We start from the raw sequence: 27792 nt of genomic DNA, 5'->3' as shown, positions 1-27792 counted from the left end.
TACGCCTGCTCTATTGGCTCCAAAATTGGAGCCAACCCAGGAAGTAGAGGTACTTTTGGGTGTTTCATGCGCTTAGAGCAATTTTTTATTAAAATGAATAGGTGCGGGCAGGGCAGTCCGCCCTCTAGATATATTATAATTCGATGTTCTGACGTCATTGCGTTTGGGTTCTCATTTGAGCATGTCTGAGCATGCCTACTGGGCTGGAAAATAAACAAAGGCTATTCGCTCCGCTGCAATAAAAACTCAAGCTTTTGTCCAAATTTTAACGGTTTTTCCTTTTTGTATGATATCAACACGAAACCCAATACTAATCTTCAAAACATGGAGAACGCACTGCTGATGCGGGTGAGCGTGTTCACGGACCAGGGAGGCAGGAAATACATGGAGGACGTCACCGAGGTCGTAGTGGAGCCCGAACCGGGAGAGGACGAGGCGAGGGTGGCCGAGAGAGACGGCGGCGACGGTCCGCCGGGGGTCGGTGACTCCGCCGATGGTTCCGTTGCTGCCGCCGGTGACACTACAATAACAACAACAACAACAACACAACTGATAGGTCTGGAAAAACTATCTATTTATGAATGATCTTAATTTCTGCCATCATATTTTAGCATGCCGTCTTGGCCTAACTCAATCATGTCCACTTATTGATATAATGTTAATATGGTTGGAACTGTGTGCCCACTACAGCACTGCCTGGTGATAAGCAGTGTCTCTCGTCTTTGCTCCGTCTTTGCTCCCCAAGCCCTGTACACTTTGTGCAGTGTTTCTTCTCTTTGGGTGCCATTGTTTTAACTAATTTGCCTCCTGGAAGTTAGATAAGGTAGAAAATGTTTACAGTAACAGGTCATCACCGAACTTTAGGTTACCAATGCCACATGACAGCACTTGATTAAGCCTAATTATGAAGGAAGGTGACGTCATCAGATGAAGAACCTCAGTCCAGCTGAAGATATAGCTTGGTGGTGCCATTAATATATAACCAAATTGTGTCATCTTTGTGAATAACACATTATGTCATCTTTGTGAAACCACGGTACGTTGCTCTGGTTACCATAAGAATGGTTTAAATCTGTCTGCCATTCTACTCCACCTCGGAGAGAACTTTTACCATCATGACATGAGAGATACTTCATAGTCATCATTAATTGTAACTAGAAGTTCGGGCCGCTACGTGGCCCTCACGTCGCGGCCCTCACGCAAGCCCCCAGAACCCAGTGGTTGCATTGAAGCGAAATGGACATGCTGGCCATTCGTAGGTACTGCAGCTTAAACGGACGGGGCCACTGCACAATGTACGAGCAAAAACTGTTTCGACCAATGGGCTCGACTCACGAGCTTGCGCACAAGCTTGCGCACGGGGCCGCGCACCTCTGTGACGTAAAACGCGTCACTTCTGTGACGCAGAACGTATCATAGTGGCCCCAAATAGGCTACGCCCATCACACTTTCCAACCCGGAAGAAGGGGTGAATTTGCTTCATGCGCTGAGTGAGCACCTCAATGCAAGTGGATGGGAGGGGATTTCGGGTGCCCTCTCTATTATTTTTAACTCTATGCCCTCACGTCTAGAGATCGGACCGTTACGCAGCCCTGACGCCTACGTTGCACCACCAACCCGACTGATATAGCCATATATGGTGATACTCTGTATCTGTCAGTCCTTGTTCCTTTTATGGGCATACATCGAGATCCCTGATGTCATTAGTATATATGGCTATATATGGGCATGGCCCCTTTTGTGGGCATATTTGGAGCTGAGTGATTTGTTTGTGCCTGATGCTATGATGACACATTGAGGTTAGACAACACACTCCATATTTGGGCGTAGCTGCTGTGTGACGAATATTGCGTCAGAGCACTTCCGGCGCTAGGGCCACCTAGTGGCCAAAACGCTTGAGCAATAATGAAGTTTTATACAAACTGTACATCGTGTAAGTACAGTAACGGTGCGGAAAGCAGCTATTGTTATAGCCAGAATACTGAGCAATTTTTGTGTAAAGTGTGGAGTTATTTGGAGCATGCGTCTGCTGTGAGACCCTAGCGAACACTGACTCCGCACTTAGTCCGCACTCCATGGGTGCTCCTCCTCAATTCTGGTAGACAGATGTAACTTTGACGTCCTCTTTCTCTCTCTATGCAAAGTCATCATTCAATATACTCAAAGATCATGTCGTCTGTGTTTTGTTTCTGTGAGGATTTATACCAGGGTCAAGGCACAGTCTAATTATAACAAGATAGAGTTTCTTTATTTTATTCTATCAACAACATCCAGAGCACCGGACTGCAGACCCCGCCGAGACGACCCCCCCGTCGTGTGCATCTGCGGCCGCTGCGTGCGTTGCACTTCTCGCGCACGGCGACGACCAAAGCAGCAGCAGCATCACGTCGGTACAGACGGAGGAGCGGAGCCCTTCCGCCGCCGGCGGGGAGGAGGAGGAGGCGGCGGAGCAGCAGCATCCCCATCGCTCGGTGGCCTACTTCGCCGTCTTTGACGGCCACGGAGGCCGGGAGGCGGCGGAGTTCGCCCGGGACTATCTGTGGGAGTTCATAAAGAAGCAGCGGGGGTTCTGGTCTAAGTGCGACGAGGAGGTGTGCTCGGCCATCCGGAAAGGATTCGTCGCCTGTCACCACGCCATGTGGAAAAAGCTACGTACGTTTTGTTTCGGAGATGTTCTGACGTTGTTTGTTGGGTGAAATTGTTGACTATTTAAATGTTTGCCGTAAATTATAGACGTGAAACAATGTCAGCCAAAACAATCATGTGTGTGTGGGTTATCCAAGAATGTCATATAAAATACATATATGATAGTGTGTGTGTGTGTGTGTGTGTGTGTGTCGCTTTGGAGTGGAGGGGGGCAGGGGGGCACACAGCTTAAAGGTATCATGACATTCATTTTCACTTTTTTTATTTTCAATGTTTTATTTGGGGTTTTATGACCTCAATTACACCCAAAAAAAATGAACTTAGAACATTCAGTGGATTTTCTGTGGTCTGGGGTTTTCTGAATAATTAGGCTGAAAAGTAATCTGAGCTTGGCCCTTCGACAGTGAGGTCACAGTCGATTAATCCCGCCCACTCTCCTCCTCGCCCCTCCCCTCCCCTATCCTTTCCTTTGGGGGGGGCGGAGCAGAGGCGATGATTGACAGGCAAAATCCCTCACCAGCGACACCCGCAGGCAAAGATTTCTTTTTTCATTGCAGTTGAAAAGGCTTTAGAAATGTGAGAGAAAAACACCTGCCATGGATCACTGGAATGGAATTTTCACTTAAAACTTTTTGTACACTTTTGAAGGACCAGGACAAAGACTTTGAATGTGGTGTAAAAGTGAATGTCATTAAACCTTTAAAGATTCAGCCTGAATTCTGGCCATATTTATTCCACACCAAATTGTTCAACTACTTTTAGAAAAACGTAACTTCAGTGGTGGAACCACAGTTTTGTTACTTAACTAAAAGTAGCATTATCACAATGTCTGTAAAGTCACCAAGGCCCCAATCTGTGCCCTCCGGTGGAGGTCGTAATACCGATTTCATCCAATCAGAAGAGAGAAGAACTCAAACAGCAACAGCATACAGGATCAAAAAGTGGAATTGGAAGTGATGAAATAAAAAACGAGACAAAAACTACAACAAGTAGACAAAATTGGAATTGGAACACTATAAAATTCAAGCTTGTAAATGGATTCTCTGTAATGATTATATATTACAGCACCTTTGGAATTGTTATTGAAAAGGGAATAAATGTAAGAAAATACAATACTTCAAAAGGATATACACAGGCCAAAGCCCAGGGGCTTATTTTCATGGTGGTCCCATGATGAAAGTACAATACTTGTGTAAATAGTTAGCTTCCACCTCTGCATAACAATATTAGTACATAAATATATAGTTATCAACATGTGTTCAGTAGGCTTCATAGGCTATCCCTGTGTTTACCCCATACTGCACATGTATTCTGGTTATCTGAAGTAAACACAGGATGCTTCCTGAGTCTGAGTGTGATATATTTGCCCAGGCATGTCATCATGTGGGCTGAACAGCTGAGCAAACCAGGGGTTGTGTCATTTGTGTACATAGAACACATGATCCACTGAAACATTTCATGCCGGGGTGAGTCCGTGTCCAAGAGGTAGACTTTGGACATTTATATGATTATTGTGGTCAGCTGTTGGTCATTCTTGTGTTAAGTAGCCTAGAACATTAAATACACTTTGAAACAGTTACAGTTGCAGGCAAATACCTTTTTTCACAGCAAAACTGTCAAGTTATTTAGACTTTGGGCTCTGCGAGATGAAGTAACTGTCTGTGAAAGTTTGGTTCATCTATCATCTGACTTCCTTTATTTATTCTGTTGTCGAACTGTCAGTTTTTTTGTTCAATCTTACAATTTACAATTTAAGCTTTTAGCAGGCGCTCTTATCCACAGGTAAGCATAGGACTTCACTTATTCCGCCTAAACAGGCCACTAATATGTTTCTGAAAAGATTTGAGGTGAGAAATAATCAATGGGGTTTCTGTATCTTGATGCAATTGATCTGGAAATATTAGTTTCAGAGTTTGATCCAACTTTGTTGAGCCAGAGCCACAGGAAAATTTCGGCAGACAATTTTGTAATTGCTATTGCAACATCATGAGCAGCAGGCATTAATTTTTCAGAACAACATGCCACTGCGTCTTTGGATTGGAAAGGGCACGTGTTTACTATTTGCTTGTTTTGATTCTGTTATATGTTAATCTTTCCTGTTAGCGGAGTGGCCAAAGACCCTAACGGGGCTCCCCAGCACATCCGGCACCACGGCCAGTGTGGTGATCATCAGGGGCCAGCGTATGTATGTGGCCCATGTAGGGGACTCGGCGGTGGTCCTTGGTGTCCAGGATGATCCCTTGGACCAGTTCATCAGAGCCGTCGAGGTCACCCAGGACCACAAACCTGAGCTACCCCGTGAGAGAGAGCGCATCGAGGGGTTGGGGGGAAGGTGAGATTTAACCTGGAAGTTAACAATAGTTGTTGATTTTTTTTAATAGGATTTTCATTTTTTTACAGCAATATATAACAGAAACCGGGTTGCAGTCTTGGAATGTTGTATAGTTGTCAGACAAGAAGGTGTCATCATGTAAGGCAATTGATTAAAGGTCAATACATGCTCGTTCCGATCTAGTTCAGACAGTCAGGACATCTAGGGGTGCAGGAGGAGCGACCGAAAAAAACTATCAGAAGTACTGAATGACGTAAAAATGGAGTTCTCTCATCTCCCAAGCTATTTGCATTAACAAAAGGGTAAGTGAGGACATCACAGAGAGACCTCAAGCCTCCAACCTGCAATGAGCACACATTTGCACAATAGCAAATCGAGTATCTCGCTCAGGGGGTAGCATCTGTTACTGTGTCTCCAGCAAGTCTGCTGATAAGATAGTGATACTGACGGGTTGGCGCATGCATGGCTCATAACAAATATCTGTAGTTAAAGATCTGGCGCTATACATCAGCATGTGAGAAAAGACTGTAGGAAAGATTAAATGCTGTATCGTTGTTTAAACCAGTGTTTCTCAACCTGCTGGTCGTGGCCCAAAAAGTAGGCCATGAGATGCTTCTTTTAGGGGCTCAAGAATGCCTTTAGACACAGCCACAGAAATCCACTACACAAGTTTTGTGTTTAAATGTGTTGGTTATTGATTTCTTATTCAACAACAGTTTCAGATCCTGCTTGGTTTTTAATTATTTGAGGACCATTGAACTACTTCCTTGTATTGACATATAATCTTTATGTTGACCACATATTTACAGGGAATACAATTCATCACCCACCAAAGGCATGTAGGTTAACTCTTTGGCTGGGAAATGAGGAGAGACTAACAATGAGGAAACGTTCAAGTCAATCTGGCGTGTAGCAATATCTGTATATGAGTGTATTATATAGTATGTCATTAAATGATAACAGTATTACTCTGTTAGCTTGATACATTTACCAGGGTAGATCATCAAGCCATGCCCTGGACCCCCCAATGGGGTTTGATTTTGTAACTTGTCAAACTTCATGAGTGTATTATATATTAATATCAACACATAGCAAAATACTAAAAGGCTATTTATTATTTTTGGCCGGTACAAAATCCTCCTGCGTTTAAAAAAAATCCACCAGCCACTTTGGTCGGCAAGCCAAAATGTTAATATTTATCTCTGCCAGGCCATAACAGCTGGGGCGGGGATTATGTTTTCGTGTCTGTAAGTCTTTGAGCAGCTAATTTCGGGCACCACTGGACTGATCGGCGTGAAACTTTGCATGCACACTCCAGTAGGCCAAAGAAGAACCCCTACCCCAAAATCGGCCTCATATGTAGCGTGATAACAGGCCGATTCACATTTTGGCCTATACCTCTTGAACTGTAGGTCATACAATAATGATAAGTTTTCCCTCCTGGATATCTTGGATCATGACACAACTCCCCATGTAGACCATGGCCATTTCAGCCAGACTAGATTTAATTTCTGCCATTTTGCATTTTCTTCAAACGGAAAATTGGCTCAGATGAGCGTCCTGGTGAGATGTGCAGTGCAACAGATCCTCCTGGGACAGGAATCAAACTCGGGTGTTGTAATTCTGTGGTCAGTACATTCGAGTAGGCCTTTAGCCACTGGGTGCCCTGCTAACTTGGTTATTAAGGAGTATTTAACTTGGTTTTCTCCTCTTCTCAGTGTTATAAAGAAGTCTGGAGTGAACCGGGTGGTGTGGAAGAGACCCAGACTGAGTCACAACGGCCCTGTTCGCCGCAGCACTGTCATCGACCAGATCCCCTTCCTGGCCGTGGCCAGAGCTTTGGGTAAGGTCGTCAACTACACTTGTTCGATATCGATATTTCAGTAAAAAACATAGAGTTTAGAGTTTTTTTTAGAGTTATTATTGTCCAAAATGTAAATGCAAAAATGTATCTACAAGCTCATAGTGCGTCACGATGCAATGCATTGTGAGCTTGTAGGTTGAAGTGGTTAAAGAGAGGTTTACAAGATGAAATATGAATGAATAAATAAAACAATATGGTTATCTGATTCTGTAGTCCTGTTCCTCCTCTTACACCTCCTTTACCTGGTCTGTTTTGTCTATAGCCACAGTATTTTAATGTTTGATTCAAGCAGTCATTCTGGAACCACACAGCAGGATGGGCCACAATACATAGAATCATTTCCTTTATTGTGAGATCATGATAAATAGTTGTTCAGTTTGGAAGCTGTTATTGACCTTGGCTGGGTGGTCTTAAGGTTTCCCTGGTCTAGTCACTGCTAAGTTGTGTCTGTCAGTAGATGTTCCTTCAAAGGCTAGGCGTGCTCAACCATTAAGAGTGAACTGTCTTTGACCTCTGTCCGGTGCACATTCCCAGCAACAATGAACTTCAAAAGAACAACCGCACTCACAAGTTTAATGTCTCTTCAAATGTTTAATAAGTCGCAGCAGCAGTCAGAGAGGACAACAAACACGTTTTGGCCCTTCAGCCTTCCTCTGCATGTGTCAGTAGATGTTGACAGAAGGCTGAACTCTAAAGCCGTGTTCTAGTTGGAGTCATCCACTTCTGCATTTTCTACATTCTTGTAGTCGTTAACCAAAGGAGTGCGTTATCTTGCTTCTCGGTTATTTTCAGTTGGTTGAATGGTTCATGTTGAACCAATTAGCTCTCTCTTTCAAGAATACTATTCCCAAGATGATTAACCTGTAACTGCTAAGTAAACGGAGGCGCAATAGCCACGCTCAATGAAATATTCAGGTGAGCATAGATGGTTGACCGGGTATTGTGTTGGCCACATAATCACCGCCCACAGTTTGATTGGGGACGTTCGCCTGCTGTCCTTAAAAAAAGCCACACTTTTTGGCAACATTTGCATCCGACTGAACCCCCCCCCCCCACACACACACACAGAACCTCTTCTAGAAGGCTTGTCCCATAGGAGTCATACAAAGAGTTTCTGAACACTGTCATGTCATGTGACTGTATTGAGTCGGCTATGTTCTCCCGCTGGCCACTTAAGCTTAGGCTCTCACATTGCAGGTGACCTATGGAGCTACGACTTCTACAGTGGGGAGTTTGTCGTGTCCCCGGAGCCAGACACCAGTGTGGTGGTCCTGGACCCCAGTAAGCACCGCTATATCATCCTGGGGAGTGACGGCCTGTGGAACATGGTGCCACCACAGGACGCCGTCTCCATGTGCCAGGACAACGACGAGGCTATGGTGAGTGAAGCATGGGAACAGATTATGACCGGAGACCGAATCGCGGTCGTCTGTCATCATGGATGCCTTGCTTTGCCTTGGGGCACTGTTTGTTTTTAAGTTTTTTTGTTTTAGCAGCTTACTCACTTGAGCATGGGATTAAATATGTGATTAATCACAAATGTCATACAAAATATGTATGCAACCCTTCAGTTAGCCCATGGTTCTGTTTTAACCTCAGTTTTTGGGTCACGGTTTTGGTTCAGTTTCGGCACAGTTAAAAAGAAAAAAACATGTTTTTCCATTCAGACACATTCCAGTATGACAACATCATTGTCTGCCTGACATTATTGTCAAGGAAAAAACAAACCTGTATAAAAATATATGTCACTCACCCAGAGCCATTGAGACTCTGACTTCACTGTGCGAAGGGGAGGGACTGTTGCAAAGAAAAACATTTAAAAATGTTACGCTTACAACACAAGGAAAGTCCCTCTCTGCTGTCATGTGTAATTTTTTCTAGCTACTGTGTTGGAAATAACTAAACATCTAAATGAACTCATGCTACAGCAAGTCAAGACATTAACAGACATCACCTTGGTTACCTGTCAACGCAGTAGGCTAATTATATGCTCATTTATTAATCTGACAGTGTCGCTCGCCGATCAAGCTCACCACCATGTGTTTTTTATATATACAAGCAACACCGTCGGATTCACTTGCAGGGACTTGGATTTCTTGGGCGACACAGACACAGTGCCAATTCAACAGTAAATGCGTGTAAAGTAGTAATGCTAAATGTAATTGCGAAGCTGAAAATGCTGAATTCACAAGCGCGTATTGAACTGTGGATGGTGAAACCGTATGGTTCAATATTAAACCGAGAATCATTGCATCGCTATCATCAAGACAGCTCTAATTTAAAGCTTTAAGTTTTAAGGAGTAAAATCACAGCAGCTATCTCTGTGATAACACCCTCTCCTACAGGCTCCATGCGGGGTGTCAAGTGCACGGCAGCTGGTCAGCCACGCCCTTCTGCGCTGGCGCCAGAGGATGCTCCGTGCCGACAACACCAGCGCCATCGTCATTGCCCTGCAGGAACCCGGTGTCTCCCAGGAAACACTTCACCATGAGGAGGTGCTGGTGAACTTGGCCAAGGTGTCCCAGTGCCCCCCCCCCTCCCTCTCCCGCTCAGACACACCGCTTATCCAGGTGAGCACAGGGGAGATGAAAGGATGAGGGAAGTGTGAGGGGATTATACACGGTGGCAAAGACGCTCCCTGAAGTGTCAAAATGCCCCTCCCAGGAGGAACGTTCTGGGCATAAATAGGCGAACATTCTACGAAAATAGCAGTTCGGCTATTTGCGGCAAAGAGATTTGGTGTAGAGGGAAAAAAGGAGGGCACCAAGTATAGACCCCTGGGGGACCCCGGTCAACCAAATACATTGTATAGGGTTTAAGTGGTTAAAGTATACTTTCAATCGCAAATCCAGGACATTTTCATAGATGGGAATTTACATACCAGTTACTCATAGTAACTCATCCCCATGTTTGAAATTCCCTTCATAGAAATTAATGTATCGAACAGACATTTCCATTGATAACTACACTTGTGCTTCCATATCAAACACAGAGGAAATAATCAATCCATGGGGGCCTCCATGATGCTTTTGTTCCATATGATGATGCACTGTTTCGTTATTCAAGCAAATAAGTGTTGTAGAGAAGTTGGGCACTCAAGACCTATCTATACTTTTTGAGTCTATGATGTCCTCAAATGTTATACACAGGGACAATTTTCCTCCCACGTTTTAATGAGGCTTACGGACGAAGCATACAGACAAAGCAAAGCAGCGTTGCTACATGAGGAAGAGTTGCTGAGTGGTCTGCATGTACATAGCTGTTGTGTCTGTAGGCTTCCTCAAAACACATTCTTTCTTATCTTACATCTGATGTCTGTTCTCTCTCTCCCACAGCGTCTTTCAGAGGTGGATGTTCCCGCGGCCGTCTGTGAACTCCTCCCCACGCTGCAACGAATGGATGGCCTATCAGGCATATCAGGAAGCAGCAGCCTGTTTGACCTGTCCTTGTCGCCGTCGGGCCCCTTCGCCCCACTCCCGATGGACAGCGACATGGAACCAGCCCGCTCCAACTCGCCCCTGACCGAGGGCTCCGCCCAGGGGACGGGGCCCGGGCTCGGGGACGTCTCCAGGACGACCAGTAGCAAAAGGACTGTCGATGGACCAGCGGCGGTGGCAGCGTCCCAGTCGACCAAGAAAGCGTGTCTCAGACACGGTGACAGGATACCCCTGGACACACACATCGAGGAAAATGACCAGAAACAGACGTCCAACAATGTCCCTGTCCTGCTCCAGCAGCATGGAAAGACCACAGTGTGTGTGTGCTGAGACACACGCACACACACACACACACACACACACACACACACACACACACACACACACACACACACACACACACACACACAGTACATGCACGGGGATGCACACACAAACATGCTGCCTCCTCCTGCCCACAAACTCTTGTTTGTCTTGGGTCTTCTTTTTTTTTAGAACTAAATTAGAAAGTCCAGTATCGGTGTTGCCTCTGGATTTGTGCTCGTTATTGACGAATGGCATCTTGCCAGCCTATTTTGACGTTGGAAGCCGCTCTGTGTTGTGTTGGACATTGTGGAACAATGGGCTCTGCCCTCTTCATACCTCTGTTGTCAGATTTATCTGTAGTTCAAGTTGTTGCCCAAATTTACAGTTGTCTTTATCTTTAAATCTTCCGGAAAATAGAGGATATTTGTGTCATTTTCACCCTATTATGCAAACAATTGTATGAAATATGTATGAACAATTATGTTAATGTAAATATTCCGGATTTTTAGGCAAGTATTAAGCGGTAAAAATGTTCCTTTAAAACAAATCAATATATTTTTATACACTGTTTTATTACACTCTGATAAAATATGAGAATCCTCCACCTCCATAAGTCACATTTTATCTTGAAATTAACCTCACTCGTTCCTCACCTAAATAGATGTTAGTTTTTTGCTCTAATCGCTGGATGAGACTTGTCTTTAACACAAAATCAAAGGTGCTGCTATGGTCAGAACCAGTAAGCTAATTAATAGTTGTATGTACAAACTATGATGTTGCCATTGTTTTGTTGGGGGCAGATTGCACTGTCTTTGTCCCAATGCTGGGCTTTAGCCCTGTTCCTTTGACATCGAACCCTTTTCACAGACAGGATGTTTTGACGCAAACAAAGCATGCTTTGTTGGTAAACACAGCTGACGGTAATAACGTGAATTGCGTTGTTGTTTTAGCCCTTACTGTGTACCAGCATGCACAACTCCTGTACAGTTTACTTGATGCTGGCGCAAAGCAACACTTAAAAGAAACACAGCAAAAATGTATAACTTTACCTTCAGCTGCGTTTACCAATCTATGACACGTCAAAATGTCCGCAATGAAAAGTGACAATTGGTTTTCTGTCCTTCCATGATAATGAACTTGTTTTCATCAAGTGTCCCACTTAATTAATGACGAGGTCACCTTGTGAATGCAATTAACTTAGTTAGTATAGAAAACCAGTTGTAGCCTACAAAAGTTTGTCGATGACCAGGGTTTAAGCGCCGTGTGTTGTTTCATATGTTAAATGGTGCTGTCTAATGTTTGAATGGAGCAAGAATGTGAGTGTTTTTAGTTTTCCCTGAGTATCTGTTTGCATTTATATGTTTTACAAGTGGATTCGGAAAACGGAGCAAATATACAGTAACATGTAATAGGAGCTTATGGCCAGTGGAATAGTTTCAATTCACTTTGAGGGAGCATGTATTCGGCAAGTAACATTGTAAGTACAGCTGAGTGTCATCACTCCACTGTACACCAGCTTATCCCCCCCCCCCCCCCCCCCAGACAGGTACAAATTACAAAGTTGTTAACACGCAAACTAGTGCTGTGTGATGGGGCTTAACAATTATTTATCTTTGGTAAGTTTCCATCTCACCTGCACTTCCCTCATGCCCTAGAGTCTGAATACCACTGAATTAACAGTCCAAGTGCTATTCTGCAGCCTGTGCTCATGCAGTTAAGGATGTACTCACAAGTTATTGTGGGACAGTGTGATCTGAGAAAGGTCTTTTATTTTTTATTTTTTTTGCACTGATAAAATATAAAATAGTGACTATAATTGTTTGTTTAGCTAGTGTTTTTAGCATAACAGAAGAAATCAATAGCTTGAGTCTCAAATGAAATGAAAAGAGAGACTGGAAGAGGCAGAGTTCTCAGATTTCCCTGTTGCAAGCAGTGTGTACAGTATGCAAATTAAAGCCTTGCTCTCAGTTTTGCTTTCACGGTATCTGATAAAGCTAGACATCACAGCATGACGGTCTCTCATTTGTTATTTATGAGATCTTGTTAAGTTATTGTTCTTATATTTCTTTTGTATTTTGATAGACCAAAGTGCAATTTTTAACAACAATGTGTAGCATTCTTTATTGAGTTGTTTTAGCAGATGTTGCTCAGTTGACAGTGTTTTGTCTTGAGATATGACGATGCTCATTTGATTTCATCCTGCGAATGCAAGCCTACCTGTTACTGGGCTGGGGATCATGATTCTATAAAGATTTAATACTATTTTTAAGGTATTTTTAAGTGTTTACGTTAACTGGTCCACGCTGTTGAATTATGGCATCCCTTTGTCCCATAATTTATGCAGATGGCTGTGCTTACAGTAAGTAGTGCATGTGAACAGCATAAATGTGGAAATATGCTTAATCTGGAATTGAACCTTAAATAAAAGGTTTTATGAATCTTTTTTATTTTTTATTCATTTTGTAGAAATTCAGTGGATTTCACTTTGAATTGTGTGCAATTTACAAAGTTAAACATCTTGCATAGTTTTAGGGCCAAATCAAAACGAATAACTAGATGTAATTCACATTCACTGTGCCAACAAATGCTATGTTATATAGTGACTTGTTTGAGTCTGTCTTTTCACCCCAAAACCACACCAAAAAAAATCTGTTTTACCCTTTTCTTTGCATTATTTGTGTAAAGTCCTTGACAGGTTGACTAGTGGCTTGTACAATGAGTTGACAAGCCACTGTTTGTAAAAGTTCTTCTGAAGTGTTCTGAGAAAGAATCCCTTATAAGATGCAAGGAATTCTGTGACTGGTCCACCCACACTACACCGAGATCTCCACTGGGAGGACCAGAGTTCTGCCAGCTAAAATAATCAAGTTTTACCTAAGTGAGTTCCAGTTGGTGGTCTTCAAAATAAGAACTATGTTAATTATGTAAAACTATAATGAAAAGCAGGAAGTCAGGAATATGTTGTACACACATAATATTAATTATAAATAATTGAAGTGGTCAATTAAAAATACATTGTTGTAGTTTGGGACAGTGCAAAATGCCATATACAGTATGAAGTACTGAAAATTGTTAATTTGACAAGCCATCTGTCAGTCTCCAATATGTTATTTTGGAAAATACACCTTTTAAATTGACCTCAAATCACTCCAGTAGGGGGTAATTGTTCCCAACAATTATTAGCATTTACACAAATGTGACTTTTTACTGCTGCCGAATAATGAACATGACTTTGGTTTTGTATTTTCATTGTTAATAAACTTCTCTTACCTACCGTAAATTGCTTCTGGTTATGTTCAAATATTACACCACGTTGCCATCTAGTGGCTCAACTGGTGAACGTCATACAAAAGCTATGGCTGCAGGGGCTTGGTGGAGGTACTGAAACCCAGATATGCTGAAATATACACTTCTATTTCCATTTGTTTTCAAATTAGCATGTTTCTATATTTAAATTTAAAAATATGTAGGCCTATTAGGTTATTACCATCTGCCACAAAATAATAATACAAAGTGATGGAGAGCAGGCCAGGGGTCTTTTTTTTTTGGCCAAGTACCACTTAGCTGAGAGGCATATTTTTCTCCATGCAAATGAGGCTTTCAAAGCTGGGTGTGTCATCAATGTTTGTTGACTGTTGAGAGATTTGAGACTAGCTTAGAACAGTGGTTTTCAACCTTTTTCGTGTCAAGGACCACCAAATTGACACATATTAGCCCATGGGACCCCTATTTGAAAAGATATGCCAGGGACTCAACCATTTTAATTTCTTGGGGGTCCCAATCTACACTGAAGTATCATCATCATTAGTGTTCATGTAACTCTGGGAGTGTACAAATGGAACCAAATGGACCCGTTGGACCCAAATGTACACTCTCAGAGTTACAGACACATAAGGGTCAATTTGGTTTCTAACTATTAATTTGGCTGGGGACCCCCTGGAACCCCCTCAAGGACCACTGGTGGTCCCCGGGGCCCGGACCACTTGTTGAGAACCACTGGCTTAGAACGTTTTGTATCCATCCACCTCTGTAAGAAAGGCAACGAACGACGCCTAGTGGTACATAGAGGAACCTACAAGCATCGTGAACCCGGAAGACAACAGCAGTAGATGTGCATTCAAGAAGAACAGTGAAACGAAGAGAGAGAGAGAGAGAGAGAGAGAGAGAGAGAGAGAGAGAGAGAGAGAGAGAGAGAGAGAGAGAGAGAGAGAGAGAGAGAGAGAGAGAGAGAGAGAGAGAGAGAGAGAGAGAGAGAAGCATTGAGAACAACAGTGAAGCATTGTAGCTTGCCGCCTTGTCTCTCTCTGTCAGTTTGTCCTCATTGTTCATGTTGTGCCTGTATGTGCGCGTATACTTGCAGCTGCAGCCATGTCCGTGTTTCTCTCTTGCGTGGCAGGAGCAGTTGTCTTTTATTTGATACTTTATTATAATGTTTTCAGAGGAGGCAGGTGTACAAGTTCTGCCAAGCTAACGGGGAAGACCGCCGTAGTGACAGGTGGTCTGCTCTCTTTAGTACTTTCTGCTTTGAGTGCCAAAACGGCTACTCGTTAGCCTCATAGCTTCATTGTCTAAGTCATTTTTTGACATTTCTGCCTAACTCTACTCTCCTAACACTGCTCATTGTGCCTTATTGCCTATGCTCTCAACCTATCAGAATGCTTGTTACATTCCAATTATGCTATGAGGCTAAGTTTTTACTTGGGCAGAAAATGATTTAGAATGTAACAAGGATTCTGATACGCTGAGAACATTGGCAAGAAGGCAGGACGAATCAGCAGTGTTAGGAGAGTAGAGTTGGGTAGATAGAAATAAAGGCAGATAAACATGACTTAGGCAAAATGGTTTTCCCCCTTCATGATTGCTTAAGTCTGAAGTCACCTAGATGACTTAGGCAGAAAGTGATTGTTTATTACTCCTTTCCTGAAAACCTTAAAGATATGACTTTAATAGGCAATTATGCGGCTAACATTATGTTGTTGTTATGTTGAGACATCAAACTGATTCATCATGTATCAACTTAACCTGTTCATTTATTTCAACTGTAAAATGTTGCAACCGTATAACGTTTCTCAGTTTTGCATTGTGCTAAACTTTGCTGTTCTTTGAGAGTCTATAGAATTAACTGCCTGATTTTCCATACATTGCATGTATTTCATAATACAGCCATAGACACATGCAATACATTTTCATGAAGGGATAAATCCAGTGGTGGAAAAAGTACTAAATTTTTTACTTAAGCAAAAGTATCAATACTGCAATGTAGAAATACAAAAAGTCCGGAATTCAAAATTTACTTGAGTAAAAGTACAAATGTATTGGTAAATGCACTTAAAGTACCACAAGTAGAAAGTACTCATTATGCAGAATGTACCGTTCACAAGTTTTCAAATGTATAAAAATCCTTTGAAAATAGCAGATCTACAAGCTCACAATATGTCACATCGCGTTGCATTGTGAGCTTGTAGATCGGCTATTTTCAAATGGCCGAAATGTATATGGCTGAAGTGGTTAATGTATGTTTTGTAATAATAATCAAAATCTACAAAGTAACTAAATGAGTAACTAAAGTTTTGTAATAATTGTAGTGGAGTAAAAGTACTGAAAACTGGAAATACTCTAGTAAAGTAAAAATACCTCAAAATTATACTTAACTTAAGTACAGTACTTGAGTACATGTGCTTAGTTACTTGACACCACTGGATAAATCTCATTCTAATTTGTTGCGCTCCATGTGTAGCCTATTAATACTCGGCCAATAATTTTGCTGCCGCTTGGGTTCAGCTCTTGTCATAGTTTCATATTCATTTGAAAGTTCTGGCAGAAAACGTGTGTTTACTAAAGAATTATCTCCACTTTAACATGCAATGTATGGTATATCAGCCATTCTAAGGCTAGTGAATTTGGTAATATTCAAAATTGATACTGGTGTGTATTTTCCTCCCAGGGAGTAATACTGGAATTGGCAAGGCCACTGCTTTGGATCTGGCCAAGAGAGGAGCCAGGGTCATCCTCGCCTGCCGCAACAAGGAGAAAGCTGAAGCTGCTGTGTATGATATCAGGAGGGTACGAAACAGTCATGAATAAACAAATCAAGATTCAAGAGGTTTTATTCAGCACATGCCTCATACAAGTATGTGCACTGAATATTGGCGTAGCATACTCTGCTAGACTGTACTAACGATGTCCATCCTAGACCTATATAGCTAATAAAATAAGGTATCGTCTTATACATTTAGGTAATACAGATGATCATACATGGATAGTTGGATACTAAGTGGTAATAAGAAAAAAAGTGTAAAGGGTAGAACATTTTAAATAACTTTAGGTGTGCAGAAAACAGCAGCATCAATATACAGAACATTGGTGTAGTAGAGAATGGCCATAAAGACTAGCAAATGCACTTATTAGTGCTAACCCTCCCCGCACCAACATCTCATGTTCTACATTTATTTATTATTATTTGAATTTTATTTGATAGGTAAGAAGCAATTTAACACAGTTGCAGAACAGAGCATGAAGCTGATGTGCTGCAGAGATATTGTATACCGTAGATATGTTCAAACCTTGTCCCTATTTGATGTTTACAGGTAATGTGTAATTAAAATATGCAATTTTCATTATCATAAAACCACAATACACTATACATACATATGCATCTATCCATTCCTGAAATATAGATGATTATGTAGGTTTATTTTTTACATTGACCATGACTGCGATCGTAACCTTTGACCTTTTTGACCCAAAAGTTAATGATCCCTTTGGGACAGTCTGAAAAGTCCCACCAAGTTTCACAACAACCTGGCCAAACTTTCTCTGCAGCATTTATTTTGGAATGACGTTTTCCCCCTCATTCTCTTCTGCAGGAGAGTGGGAGCAATGAGGTGGTGTTCATGCAGTTGGATCTGGGGAGTCTGAGGTCTGTTCGCTCCTTTGCTGAAACCTTCTTGAAGACTGAGCCCAGACTGGATCTGCTCATCAACAATGCAGGTAACAAGGAAAAGGAAAACCTCTTTTAATAGAACAGGCAGAGATGTATTTTCAGGTACAGGAATGATGAATGCCTAACCTTAACTACATACAGTAAAGTGGGCAGAAAAGTAGGTGCAAAAAATAATAATAATAATGGAGACATGCCACCTGATGTTGAATCATTTAACCCATTCAGTCCGGGAACGCATCTCTGTAATTTTTAGATTTCTTTGGCTATTAAAAAATGGCAGATATACAAGCTCATAGTGCGGCACCGAGTGCCGCACTATGAGCTTGTATATCTGCTATTTTGTAACAGCCAAAGAAATCAAAAGTGACACAGATGCGTTCCTGGATTGAATGGGTTAAGGGGTTGTGTCTTTGGAGTGATGGGGGTGTGTCTTGTAATGGGTGTCCATTCCACAATGCACTGTGAGGGTTACACAGCAAAGATGCTGATATTTGTGACATGGTTTATTGGGTACAAGTTTATGTGAAATCTGGATTGAGTGGCTCAACCATTATGTAAAGTGCACAATCATCTGGGAGGGTTCAATTCCTAAAGTTGTCGCGTATCATTCTTCCCCCTCACCTAAAAATAAACTGTCTTATTAAAAAAAAAAAATGGGGCTGCAATGCGTCACTGTGTCCAGGTGTAATGGGTCCAGGGCGCACCGAGGATGGCTTTGGCGTGGCTTTCGGGGTCAACCACCTGGGTCATTTCCTTTTAACCAACCTCCTCCTGGAGCGGCTGCAGCAGTGCGGTCCCAGTCGCGTGGTCAATGTGTCGGCTCTTCTCCACCGCTTCGGCTCCGTTGACTTCGCTCTCCTGGCCTCCCGAAAGGACTTGGTGTCGGGGGAGTCCGCCTGGCACAGCTTCAGGGCTTACTGTAACAGCAAGCTGTGTAACGTGCTGTTCAGCAGGGAGCTGGCCAACCGCCTCGAGGGCACCAATGTCACCTGCTTCAGCCTGCACCCAGGTCAGTGTTACCACTGTGAAAGATATGAGAGGAACTATTTTCACTTGGCGTAGTTATCAATTATTATACTAGCAATCGTTGTGATTTTTAGTAGGTTTTTGGTGATGTGGACAAAATCTCAATGTCGATAATAATATTGTTTTGTAATATTGTTATTGTGACGATAATATTATATTATGACAATAATATCAATTTATTTTAATTAAAGAATAAGTTAATTAGCTAAAATAGCAGATCCCACAAGCCATATCAAAAAGTAGAGAAATCCCTAATATCAAAATATCATAATATTGATAAATTGTCCAGCTCGAGGCATAGTAATCATTGTGAGTGCTAATTAAACAAGGTGTTAGGTGTGTCACCGGCTCACCGCTCAGTGATTCTGCCAGACGTTCGTTCAATATATTGTAACCAGTAGAATGTATAGCATTGGCACTGTTCTGATGTTGGTGCTACAGTATCTTTGGTTAGTTAATATGGTTAGTTATCAGACTCAGAACCTCTGGACAGCTTTAATCCACTGATGCTAAAGTGACAAGTTAAGTTAAGACACTGTTATTTGAAAGTCGTTAAATTGAAAGAACTATAAAAAAATAATTAGGCCAGTATTCAGTCCAAAGGACGTTTAGCACCTGAGGGTCCCAATTAAGGTTAACGGGCAAAAATACCTCTCTACACCTCTTCCAATTCTGAACCCAAAGCTCAGTGTTAAATAGTTAAACATGTTTTTATTTGTAATTATATGGTGTTTTAAAAAGATATATATTTAGGGCTATCGATTACAATTATTCTATTCAATACTTTTTCGATAAATGAAATAATTAAGACGCACGTTTCTGAATTATATATATTATATTTATATTATTCTTTTATGTCTGATTAAAGGTAGGGTAAGTGATATTTTTTGGTTAAAACAAAAAGTATTTTGTTAAAAGGTTAAAATACTATATTCTGATAGTAATCATTGCTATAGAGTGTTTTTTCAGTAACAGATGTCTCCCTGTCTCTCCAGCTCTTTAATAAACAGAACATAAATTTTTCGGTAGGTGTCAAAATCTCAGCCAATCAGGAGAAAGTACCCATTTTTAAGCTTAATTTGTATAGTGTTCCAGTTCCAATTTTGCATGCTCATTTCTTAGTGTCATCACTTCCAATTTCACTTGTTTAATCTATATCCTGATTGAGTTCTCTGTCCTGGTTGGATAAAATTGGAAATTAAACTGAAACTGAAACGAAAATGCATTTTCTGTTTAATAAAGAGCTGGAGAGACAAGGAGACTCCTAATACTGAACAAACACTCTATAGCAATGAGTACTATCAGAATAAAGAGCTATTTAACAATTATTTTAACCAACGCAAATCACTTACCCTACCTTTAACCACTTTAGCCCTAAATGTTTCTCCCCAAATCTTTTTTTCTTTTATTGAAATCGATTAGTTTGATTAATTGTTGCACCCCTGCACTAGCCTGGTTCCAGACGAATCTGCCTTTGCAAAATTGCATCGCACTTTAGCCCTCGGCAGATTAGGTCTGGCCCCCCTCCATAGAGATTCCATTTCTCTCCAGGGCCCAGTATCCAAATGTGGGCGGGCTTATCACCTTATTTGGAGCAATGACGTACAAGGAAGCACTGCTCTGATTGGTTCGTGAACAAGGAAGCACTGCTCTGATTGGTTTAGGTCTAACCAATAGAGTCCGTTTGGATCTTTTTGTAACCGCCCCTTGGGAAAAAATCTATCGTTGATAGGGACCAGACTAATATCCACGCAGTGTGTCGTGTGATATTGTCTGGCCACGCGAGGCTACCCCTGCACCAGAACCACCCCCATGTTGTTGGGTCCCACAACAAGTAATCGTCTTTCCGTCTACAGGAGTCATCCATACAGAACTGTGTCGCAATATGAGCCTATGGCAGCGGCTTCTCCTGACACCTGTGGCCAAGCTGTTCTTCCTGGACCCTGAAGGGGGCGCTCAGACCACCCTGCACTGTGCCCTTCAGGAGGGCATTGAACCCCTCAGTGGGCGCTACTTCTTTTCCTGTGCGCTGCGGGAAACGGGTGCCAAGGGGCGTGATGACGGATTGGCCAGGAAGCTGTGGGAAGTGAGTGAAAGGTTAACCAGCCTCTCCTGAAACACTGTGATGTTGAGACTTGTGTAACATTGTCATATCGCGATGGAGGACAACTGAAATTTCTAGTTCAGACAGAAATTTGTACCTTTATAAGAGACTTCTAATGGCTCCCCTCACTAAATGGCCGATCCATAAGCTCACAACGCGTCGTAATGCGACACGTTGTGAGCTTGTATATTGGCTATTTTCGCTATTCATCGTATGACAAAGTGTATAGGGATTAAGTGGTTAAAGAGCAACTTCACCGGTATTTAAGGTGAATCGTGACGATCTGTTGTGATGAGTAAAAGTGGAAATCTGATATATCGTTTGAGCTGTCGACACAGCACGCATTGGGTTCACAATAGAATTATAGGATTCACTGTAAATATCAGCAAAGTTGCCCTTTATTTACATATCCAGTTTCTATTTTATTTTTAGGTTTAATGAAAGAAACAGTACATAGCGCAACTTTGTATGTTACATACAGTATATGCCACATGTGTTAAGGTATCTCACATCCTCATCAGTTTTCATAAGGTCATATGAATGTGGACAATCGTGGTTGTATGCCAGATGTTTTATGAGGTTGATTCCTTGACTTAGTTCATACCTGATTCTTGTAGATAGATAGACCTTTATTGATCCCACATGAGAAATTCAATTTCTTGACAGTACTGCAGTATGAAACACAGAACAGATAGAAAAGTAATAAATATTAGGTGTAAACGGGTAGTATCATCCATGGATTAGGACCAAAAACCAAAGATGATTTACGGCCCTTGCTTGGCAGGATGCCTACACAGTATTAGCCTTTAAGTCAACCTTTTCATATCCACAACCCTAATTTAGTCGATATTAGAGCCACAGACCCCGAATTTGATTTAGTCTCTCTGACCAAAATTGTAGAATATTTTGTATTATTGGATAAGATTTGTGCCAGAATGCCATGCCATATTGATGTGGTTGGTAGGGATAACAGGCAAACTATGATGAGTTATCATTTCTTATGTATTCCCTTGTTCTTGTGTAAACTTTTTTTTATCGTATTTTGTTTTTCTTCGAGTTTTTATCGGGACTCCTCTCAGTCCTCAAGGACCCCTGGTAGTCCCCGGACCCCACGTTGAGAACCACTGATCTAAGTCACTATATTTGTGTCTTTGTATAGTCAAACAGTCAGTCAAGCCTGTTATAAGGACAGCCTAATTTATGCTCCGTTGCACGTTGGTGTCGTATGGATCAGGCTTCAGTTCCATTGAAGTATACATTTAGGAGAGATCACTCCATGCTGTGGGAAAATGGTGAAACCAGGACTTGTGTATTTATGAATTAAGAGACTGATCTGACTCCATATTGTTTGTGTATATCACAACTTTTTAGACCTTTTTAATACCTAAAAAAAAAGAGACCATTAATTTACTGCATCAAAAGTAATCAACAAACTATAAAAACTGGTCAAACATTGGCCAAATTGTCAAATAATAGAAGAGGCAAACATTTTGAAAATAGCCAATCGGGTGGGGGGTCCCCAGTTCAAATAGGATTATTTTGGGGGGTCACGGCCTGAAAAGGTTGAGAACCACTGGTGTATATGACAGTATGACAGCTCTCCTTCACTCACTGCTGTCTGAGCCTGTTCAGCATTTGAGAAAAACCCTCCAGTGATACTGCATCCTCTGTAGGAGGATTATTAACCATTTTTGTAGTGATTATTCTATCGAGTACTTTTTCGATTAATTGAATGATCGATAAGCGTTTTTTTAAATGTGTATAAAAAACTAAACGAACCAGGGGTGGTTAACGAATTGATTAAGCACTATGTTTTAATTCGTTGCACAATGATTCTTGCAAAAATAGTGAAATAGCGGGTCTACAAGCTCACAACGCATGGCATCAGTTTTTTCACTATTTTTTGAATAAAGAAATGGGTTGTAACTTGTTTATTAACCGATTATTTTATTAAATTATTGATTGTGGGCTATTTTTTTAATAATCGATTACATCAATTTGAACTGTTTCAGCCCGATCTTAACCCATGTGTTTCTTTTTGATGATTTGATGTCATTCTAACCATTCATACTAATTTGATGGCAGAACACATAACAGTTAAAGACTTCCAGCATTGTTTTTGAAAGTGGCAAGGAATCATAATAGCTATCAAGGTATCATAATAATGATACAGGATAAATGCATTAATCCTTAAAATAAACGCCTTCTTAGAATCTTTTGATCAGTCCTTGTGTATATACTATCTATTTATCTATCTATCTATACTATATCTGTCTATCTGTCAATCTGTCTATCTATCTATTTATCTCTGTCTGTCTGTCTCTGTCTGTTTATCTATCTCTCTATCTCTACCTACCTACCTATCTATCTATCTCTACCTATATCTATCTATCCTTACGTACAGTACCCATTTACTGTAGAATAGTATTCCATGAACAATGCAGATTCCAAAGGCAACAAAAGTAAAATGTATAACAAGACATTTAAATTAGAATTGGAGCATGGAGCTTTGCCTCTGGTCTCACTAGTACAAAACTATAGAGGGGGACAACAAAACAAATTGACTGGTTGGTTCAGGAAATGTTTTTATGACATGAGCAAAAAACAACTTACAGTACAATACACGATGAGTGTATTAAACGCAACGTAAATTTCTTTCTTCATATTTATTCAAGATAGCCTCGGGTACCCATGCGTTGTTTTTTTATATTCAGCACTTAAGTCAGCACTCTACTTCTCTATTTTACTTCTCAGTCTATATATTTCTTAATAAGATATTTAAAGCTTCAATTATTGATCAGGACAGTTCCGAGTTACAATGTTGAATAGTGGTTCCTCATGATTCACACTAGATTGTAGATGTATACAGTAAACTGTATGGAGCTAGGGCTGCATCTATCAATTATCTTCTTGCCGATTATTCTATTGATCCAATAATAGAGATAATAGTAATTTAAAGAAAAGTTTTACAATCGACTAAATCAATTAGTCTGATTAACCATTTATGCCCTGCTTTACACAGAAAATAGCCGACTTACCAAGCTCACGTCGCATCACATTGTGAGCTTGTAAATTGTCTATTTTCAGTTTTTGCCCATTTATGCTACCGTATTTATTTAAAAAAAGTGTCAAATAAATTCAAAATGTCCCTCCAAAACCGATTATCATTATTATAATTGAATAAATCAATTTGTTCAATTAACTGTTGCACCCCTACAATATTGAAATACCTACAGTATATTGAAACACTGGGGGAAAAAAGAGCCCTGTATGTTTATGCATGCATGTCTATATTATGCTAATAGTCTCTACCCCAATAACAAAAACTGATTTCCTTGGATGATCTTCATACAGTGATAATAAAAATGCTTGTGAGTAGGGAGTTCTCACAGCAGAAATGGTTAGAAGGCAACCACGTTCAGTAGGTGGCAGTAGAGCGCCACAGCTCCGGCAGCAGTGACTCCAATGCATAATATCTCAACAACATTGTTCCTTGCAGTTGTTGCTTGGAGCAAGGTTGTTGAGGACCTTAACCTGGCAGACCTATGGATCGTGTTCATTATGAGCAGTGATTATTAACACGGGTAGGCACCAATGCCAGGTCAGTTGTGTGCGTTAAGAGAGGAGCCCTTGTAATTACTCAGTAGGACGTTCTGTGGTGCAGGCTTCTCCTTTAACCTCAACGTTGGTGGTGTGTGTGTGTGTGTGTGTGTGTGTGTGTGTGTGTGTGTGTGTGTGTGTGTGTGTGTGTGTGTGTGTGTGTGTGTGTGTGTGTGTGTGTGTGTGTGTGTGTGTGTGTGTGTGTGTGTGTGTGTGTGTGTGTGTGTGTGTGTGTGTGTGAGGGGGTCTGCACTACGATCGATTCCTATCTCCTTCTGCCTTCCACTATCCCTGTGTCCTCTCTCTTGCAACCTCCCCACCCCTTCTGTTGCATAAGAAGACAGGGGAGCCTAACTCTTTTCTCAAACTATCCAACACTGTGAACGCTTTGTCAACAAGCCTTAAGGGCCATTCACACTGAGCACTATAACTATAAAAATATAGTTTTAAAGTCAAGCGGGTGTCAGAGTTCACACCAACTATAAAAAGAATACAATAGTGAACGATATAGTTATAGTTATCGTTATAGTTATAATGCTCAGTGTGAATGGTGCTTTATACTGACTGTCGCATTAAAAATCCTGACTGTTAATTTAACTCTGAAGTGTGTAAAAAATGTTAAATCAGCTCTCAGGATTTTGCTGTGCAGCACTACAGTTACAATGTATTTTTGTTTTCTTCTTCTTCCCCAAAATAGAGTTCAAAATAGATAACAGATTTCCTTCAGTTTAAAAACAAGACAAAAAAATATGCCCAGATGTTATTCCCTTATGTAACAGATGTAATACAGAAAGCGGTTCTCTCATCCATTTAGTTTGGAAATGCTCCAAGCTCTGCTCACGTCGGACTGAAACCTTCTCACAGGTTTTTGGAGAGCCTTGAAGCGCTTCTCTGTTCTCTGGTGCTGCACTCCCCAAGGATGCTAAATTCCATCCATTAAATGCAGCGTATTTGAATGAATTTGGTTCTGTTCAAATGCTTCTGTTCAAATAGTATAAGGGGGGAGGGTTAGCGGTTAACCGATTAACCACAAATGCTCTAAATTATTTTAAAGAAATGGCAGTTCTACAATTACACCACAACACAAGCTTGTAGATCTGCTATTTAAACAAATTAAATAATGACATGCCCAAAACGGGGATGCCATGGTTTAAGTGGTTAAGTGGTTAACATACAATGATTGATAATGTAGAGTGAAAAGCTTTTATTTTTTGTATTATGAATAACCAATGCTCGATAAAAGTAAACATCCAGTCTTCTATTTAGGTGCTGGACAAAAGGCACAAGCCAACAATAAAGAAGAATGTCTGCAACACTAATTGCTGTCCTATATGCAGATGCATATTTTTTTAATCAATGTTTTCCCTTCTATTTATGAATGATTCCATTTTGTTAACCACTTTGAACCCAGCAATAGCACTATTCTGGACATGTCATTATAAGTAAAAAGAAATTCGAAGCTCATAATGCGTCGCATCGACACGTGAGTTTGTAGATCATGTTGCTTACTTTATGCTGCAATTGAGCAACAGCTGCTATTGCATATTAATTAACATTAATAAATCACTACCACGACAACCCTTTCCTTCTGATTCTTCCCACACTATCACTATCAATTGAAGCCTTACCAGTAGTAACATATCATCATAACTTTGCAGTAACACGTTTTAATGCTGCAACACATAAGTTGTAAAAAATATATTATATTTTTATAAATATATTTCCTGTGAGACATGGTGCAAGCTTTTGCCACACAGATATAAAATCGTATCTTTACTGATCCCCTGAAGCCTTCTGGCCTTTGATTTGATTCAATCCCTTTTTGGTGCAGTGTAAGCATTAAATACTTAAACCCAAACATTTTCTTGACTGGGATCTCCCAAGGGTCTATACTTAGTCCACTCCTTTTCCCTCTACATCAAATCTCTTTGCCGAAAATAGATGATGTACAAGCTCACAAGGCAACGCGAGTATTCGCCTAATAGGGATAGGGGACTCTAGGGTTCTTGTGCTTAACTGACTAGCAGGTTTCTAATAATGAATGACACCTAATAACTATAATAGTTTGTAAACCTGAGGTGCTAGAACAAAAAAAGGTCTTCATCCTTCATTCACTGCAGGTACATACTCTGAATCAACGCTACTGCAGTTGGCCAAATGCCCCTCTCTGTCCCAACACAGGAGTCTGTACTTGCTTTCCAAGATCTATAGCCCATAGATATTCTGTCACTCCAACTCCACTCAGTGGTTGAGAAGTGGGACATTGATGACTTGTGCGTTGTGTTTGCTTTGGGCACACTCCCAAGCACTGCAGTACTTAGTGACTGGATTAGTGCATCAATTAGCCAGCTATTGGATGCAGGGAGCGTTGTTGATTGATTTAGATGCCGTGCAAGTTGTGCAGGGACAACATCAACACATCACTATGAAACCAAGGCTGATCTGAACGTGAATCTGAGTCAGGACTCAGGAATAAATGAAGGTGTAAAGAACATGAAAAGGATTACAAGGAGAGCATTTGCTCTCTTCTAGGCCAGGGAAATATATCAATATTATATCGAAATCATGACATGAGACTAGATATTTTCTGGTATTTTGGACATCTATTGTGATATGACATAAGTGTTGTCTTTTCCTGATTTTAATCACTTAAGCCATATTTTATACTTAAATGTTTTCCCCTCCAAAATATCAAAAGTAGCCTATCTACAAGCACTCAAAGCACCACATTGCGACGCGTTATAATTGATATTGTCACAATACAATACATATCGTCACAATGTCAATAATAAGGTATTTGGTAAAAAATATAGTGATATTAGATTTGGTCCATATCAGATATATGTGTCCGGTTTCAGGTGTCAGAACAGCTCATGCTGGACCCCCATACTCATCTAATGCTGCTATTCATAACTTCCACATGAACGAAATCCAGCAAAGCAAATGGATCTAGTATCGTGCTTCTGTAGTTGGTTTCCAGCAGAGTGACACAATGACCAGGTAATGTGAACGCCAATATATTATCTGCTGAGTTGGATGAAATTAGACACTGAAATAGAAAACGATGATGTAAATATGGTGTTATGGTAGTGAGCTCACAGTAACATATTAGGCTACATTAGGTATTTCCAAACACACCAAATGTAGGGCATACATTTTCTGGGGCAGACATTGTATAACATTACACGAAATATGTAACATAAGTAGTTTTTTGCCAACCTTTCTGTGTGATTGCAGCCTAAAATATACCAGATGTGACAAAAAAACAGATCTACAAGCTCACAACGTGCTTCAGCGTGATGCATAGTTAGTTAGTAAATTTGGCACGAAATTTGGAATGGAGTTATACCGTTCTATATTCTATGCTTTATTTTTGCTACACTGCCTGTCTTTGGCCTAGGAGTAAAATACGGACGAAATATTCGGTGGCAGTGTGCAAACGTGACATAACGTGACATAACGTGAGGTAGATTTTCTTTTTTACGTGCTCTGAAATTCGCTCCAATATTCGTCCGGAAAAATGCACCAGTCTGC

At 40.9% G+C, this 27792-nt stretch overlaps 2 protein-coding genes across 2 annotated transcripts; both read left to right on the top strand.

Moving 5' to 3' along the window:
* The first annotated feature begins 199 nt into the window (after positions 1–199).
* On the top strand, positions 200–13024 carry ppm1da (protein phosphatase, Mg2+/Mn2+ dependent, 1Da). Its single transcript, XM_080427783.1, has 7 exons — positions 200–556; positions 2275–2652; positions 4750–4978; positions 6697–6821; positions 8040–8221; positions 9188–9412; positions 10178–13024. Exons 1-7 carry the CDS (start codon positions 325–327, stop codon positions 10607–10609), a joined length of 1803 nt encoding a protein of 600 aa, XP_080283909.1. The 5' UTR covers positions 200–324; the 3' UTR covers positions 10610–13024.
* A 1860-nt stretch (positions 13025–14884) lies between these two features.
* On the top strand, positions 14885–22807 carry LOC308085008 (dehydrogenase/reductase SDR family member 13-like). Its single transcript, XM_080428024.1, has 5 exons — positions 14885–15080; positions 16530–16648; positions 17452–17575; positions 18211–18537; positions 20411–22807. The coding sequence occupies exons 1-5, from the start codon at positions 14954–14956 to the stop codon at positions 20668–20670; spliced, it is 957 nt and encodes a 318-aa protein (XP_080284150.1). The 5' UTR covers positions 14885–14953; the 3' UTR covers positions 20671–22807.
* Positions 22808–27792: the final 4985 nt, after the last annotated feature.

The sequence above is a fragment of the Gymnoscopelus braueri genome (assembly GCF_963280865.1).
Source record: "Gymnoscopelus braueri genome assembly, chromosome: 5".
Lineage (NCBI taxonomy): Eukaryota > Metazoa > Chordata > Actinopteri > Myctophiformes > Myctophidae > Gymnoscopelus > Gymnoscopelus braueri.
This window is presented reverse-complemented; position numbering and strand designations above follow the sequence as displayed.

Excerpts from the sequence above, each read along its gene's own strand:
- LOC308085008 (XM_080428024.1), top strand. The coding sequence starts at position 14,954 with ATGTCCGTGTTTCTCTCTTGCGTGGCAGGAGCAGTTGTCTTTTATTTG. Across the intron at positions 15,081-16,529 it reads GAAGACCGCCGTAGTGACAG|GGAGTAATACTGGAATTGGC; the intron begins GTGGTCTGCTCT and ends TTTTCCTCCCAG. Across the intron at positions 17,576-18,210 it reads TCTGCTCATCAACAATGCAG|GTGTAATGGGTCCAGGGCGC; the intron begins GTAACAAGGAAA and ends CACTGTGTCCAG.
- ppm1da (XM_080427783.1), top strand. The coding sequence starts at position 325 with ATGGAGAACGCACTGCTGATGCGGGTGAGCGTGTTCACGGACCAGGGA. Across the intron at positions 2,653-4,749 it reads CGCCATGTGGAAAAAGCTAC|CGGAGTGGCCAAAGACCCTA; the intron begins GTACGTTTTGTT and ends CTTTCCTGTTAG. Across the intron at positions 9,413-10,177 it reads CAGACACACCGCTTATCCAG|CGTCTTTCAGAGGTGGATGT; the intron begins GTGAGCACAGGG and ends TCTCTCCCACAG.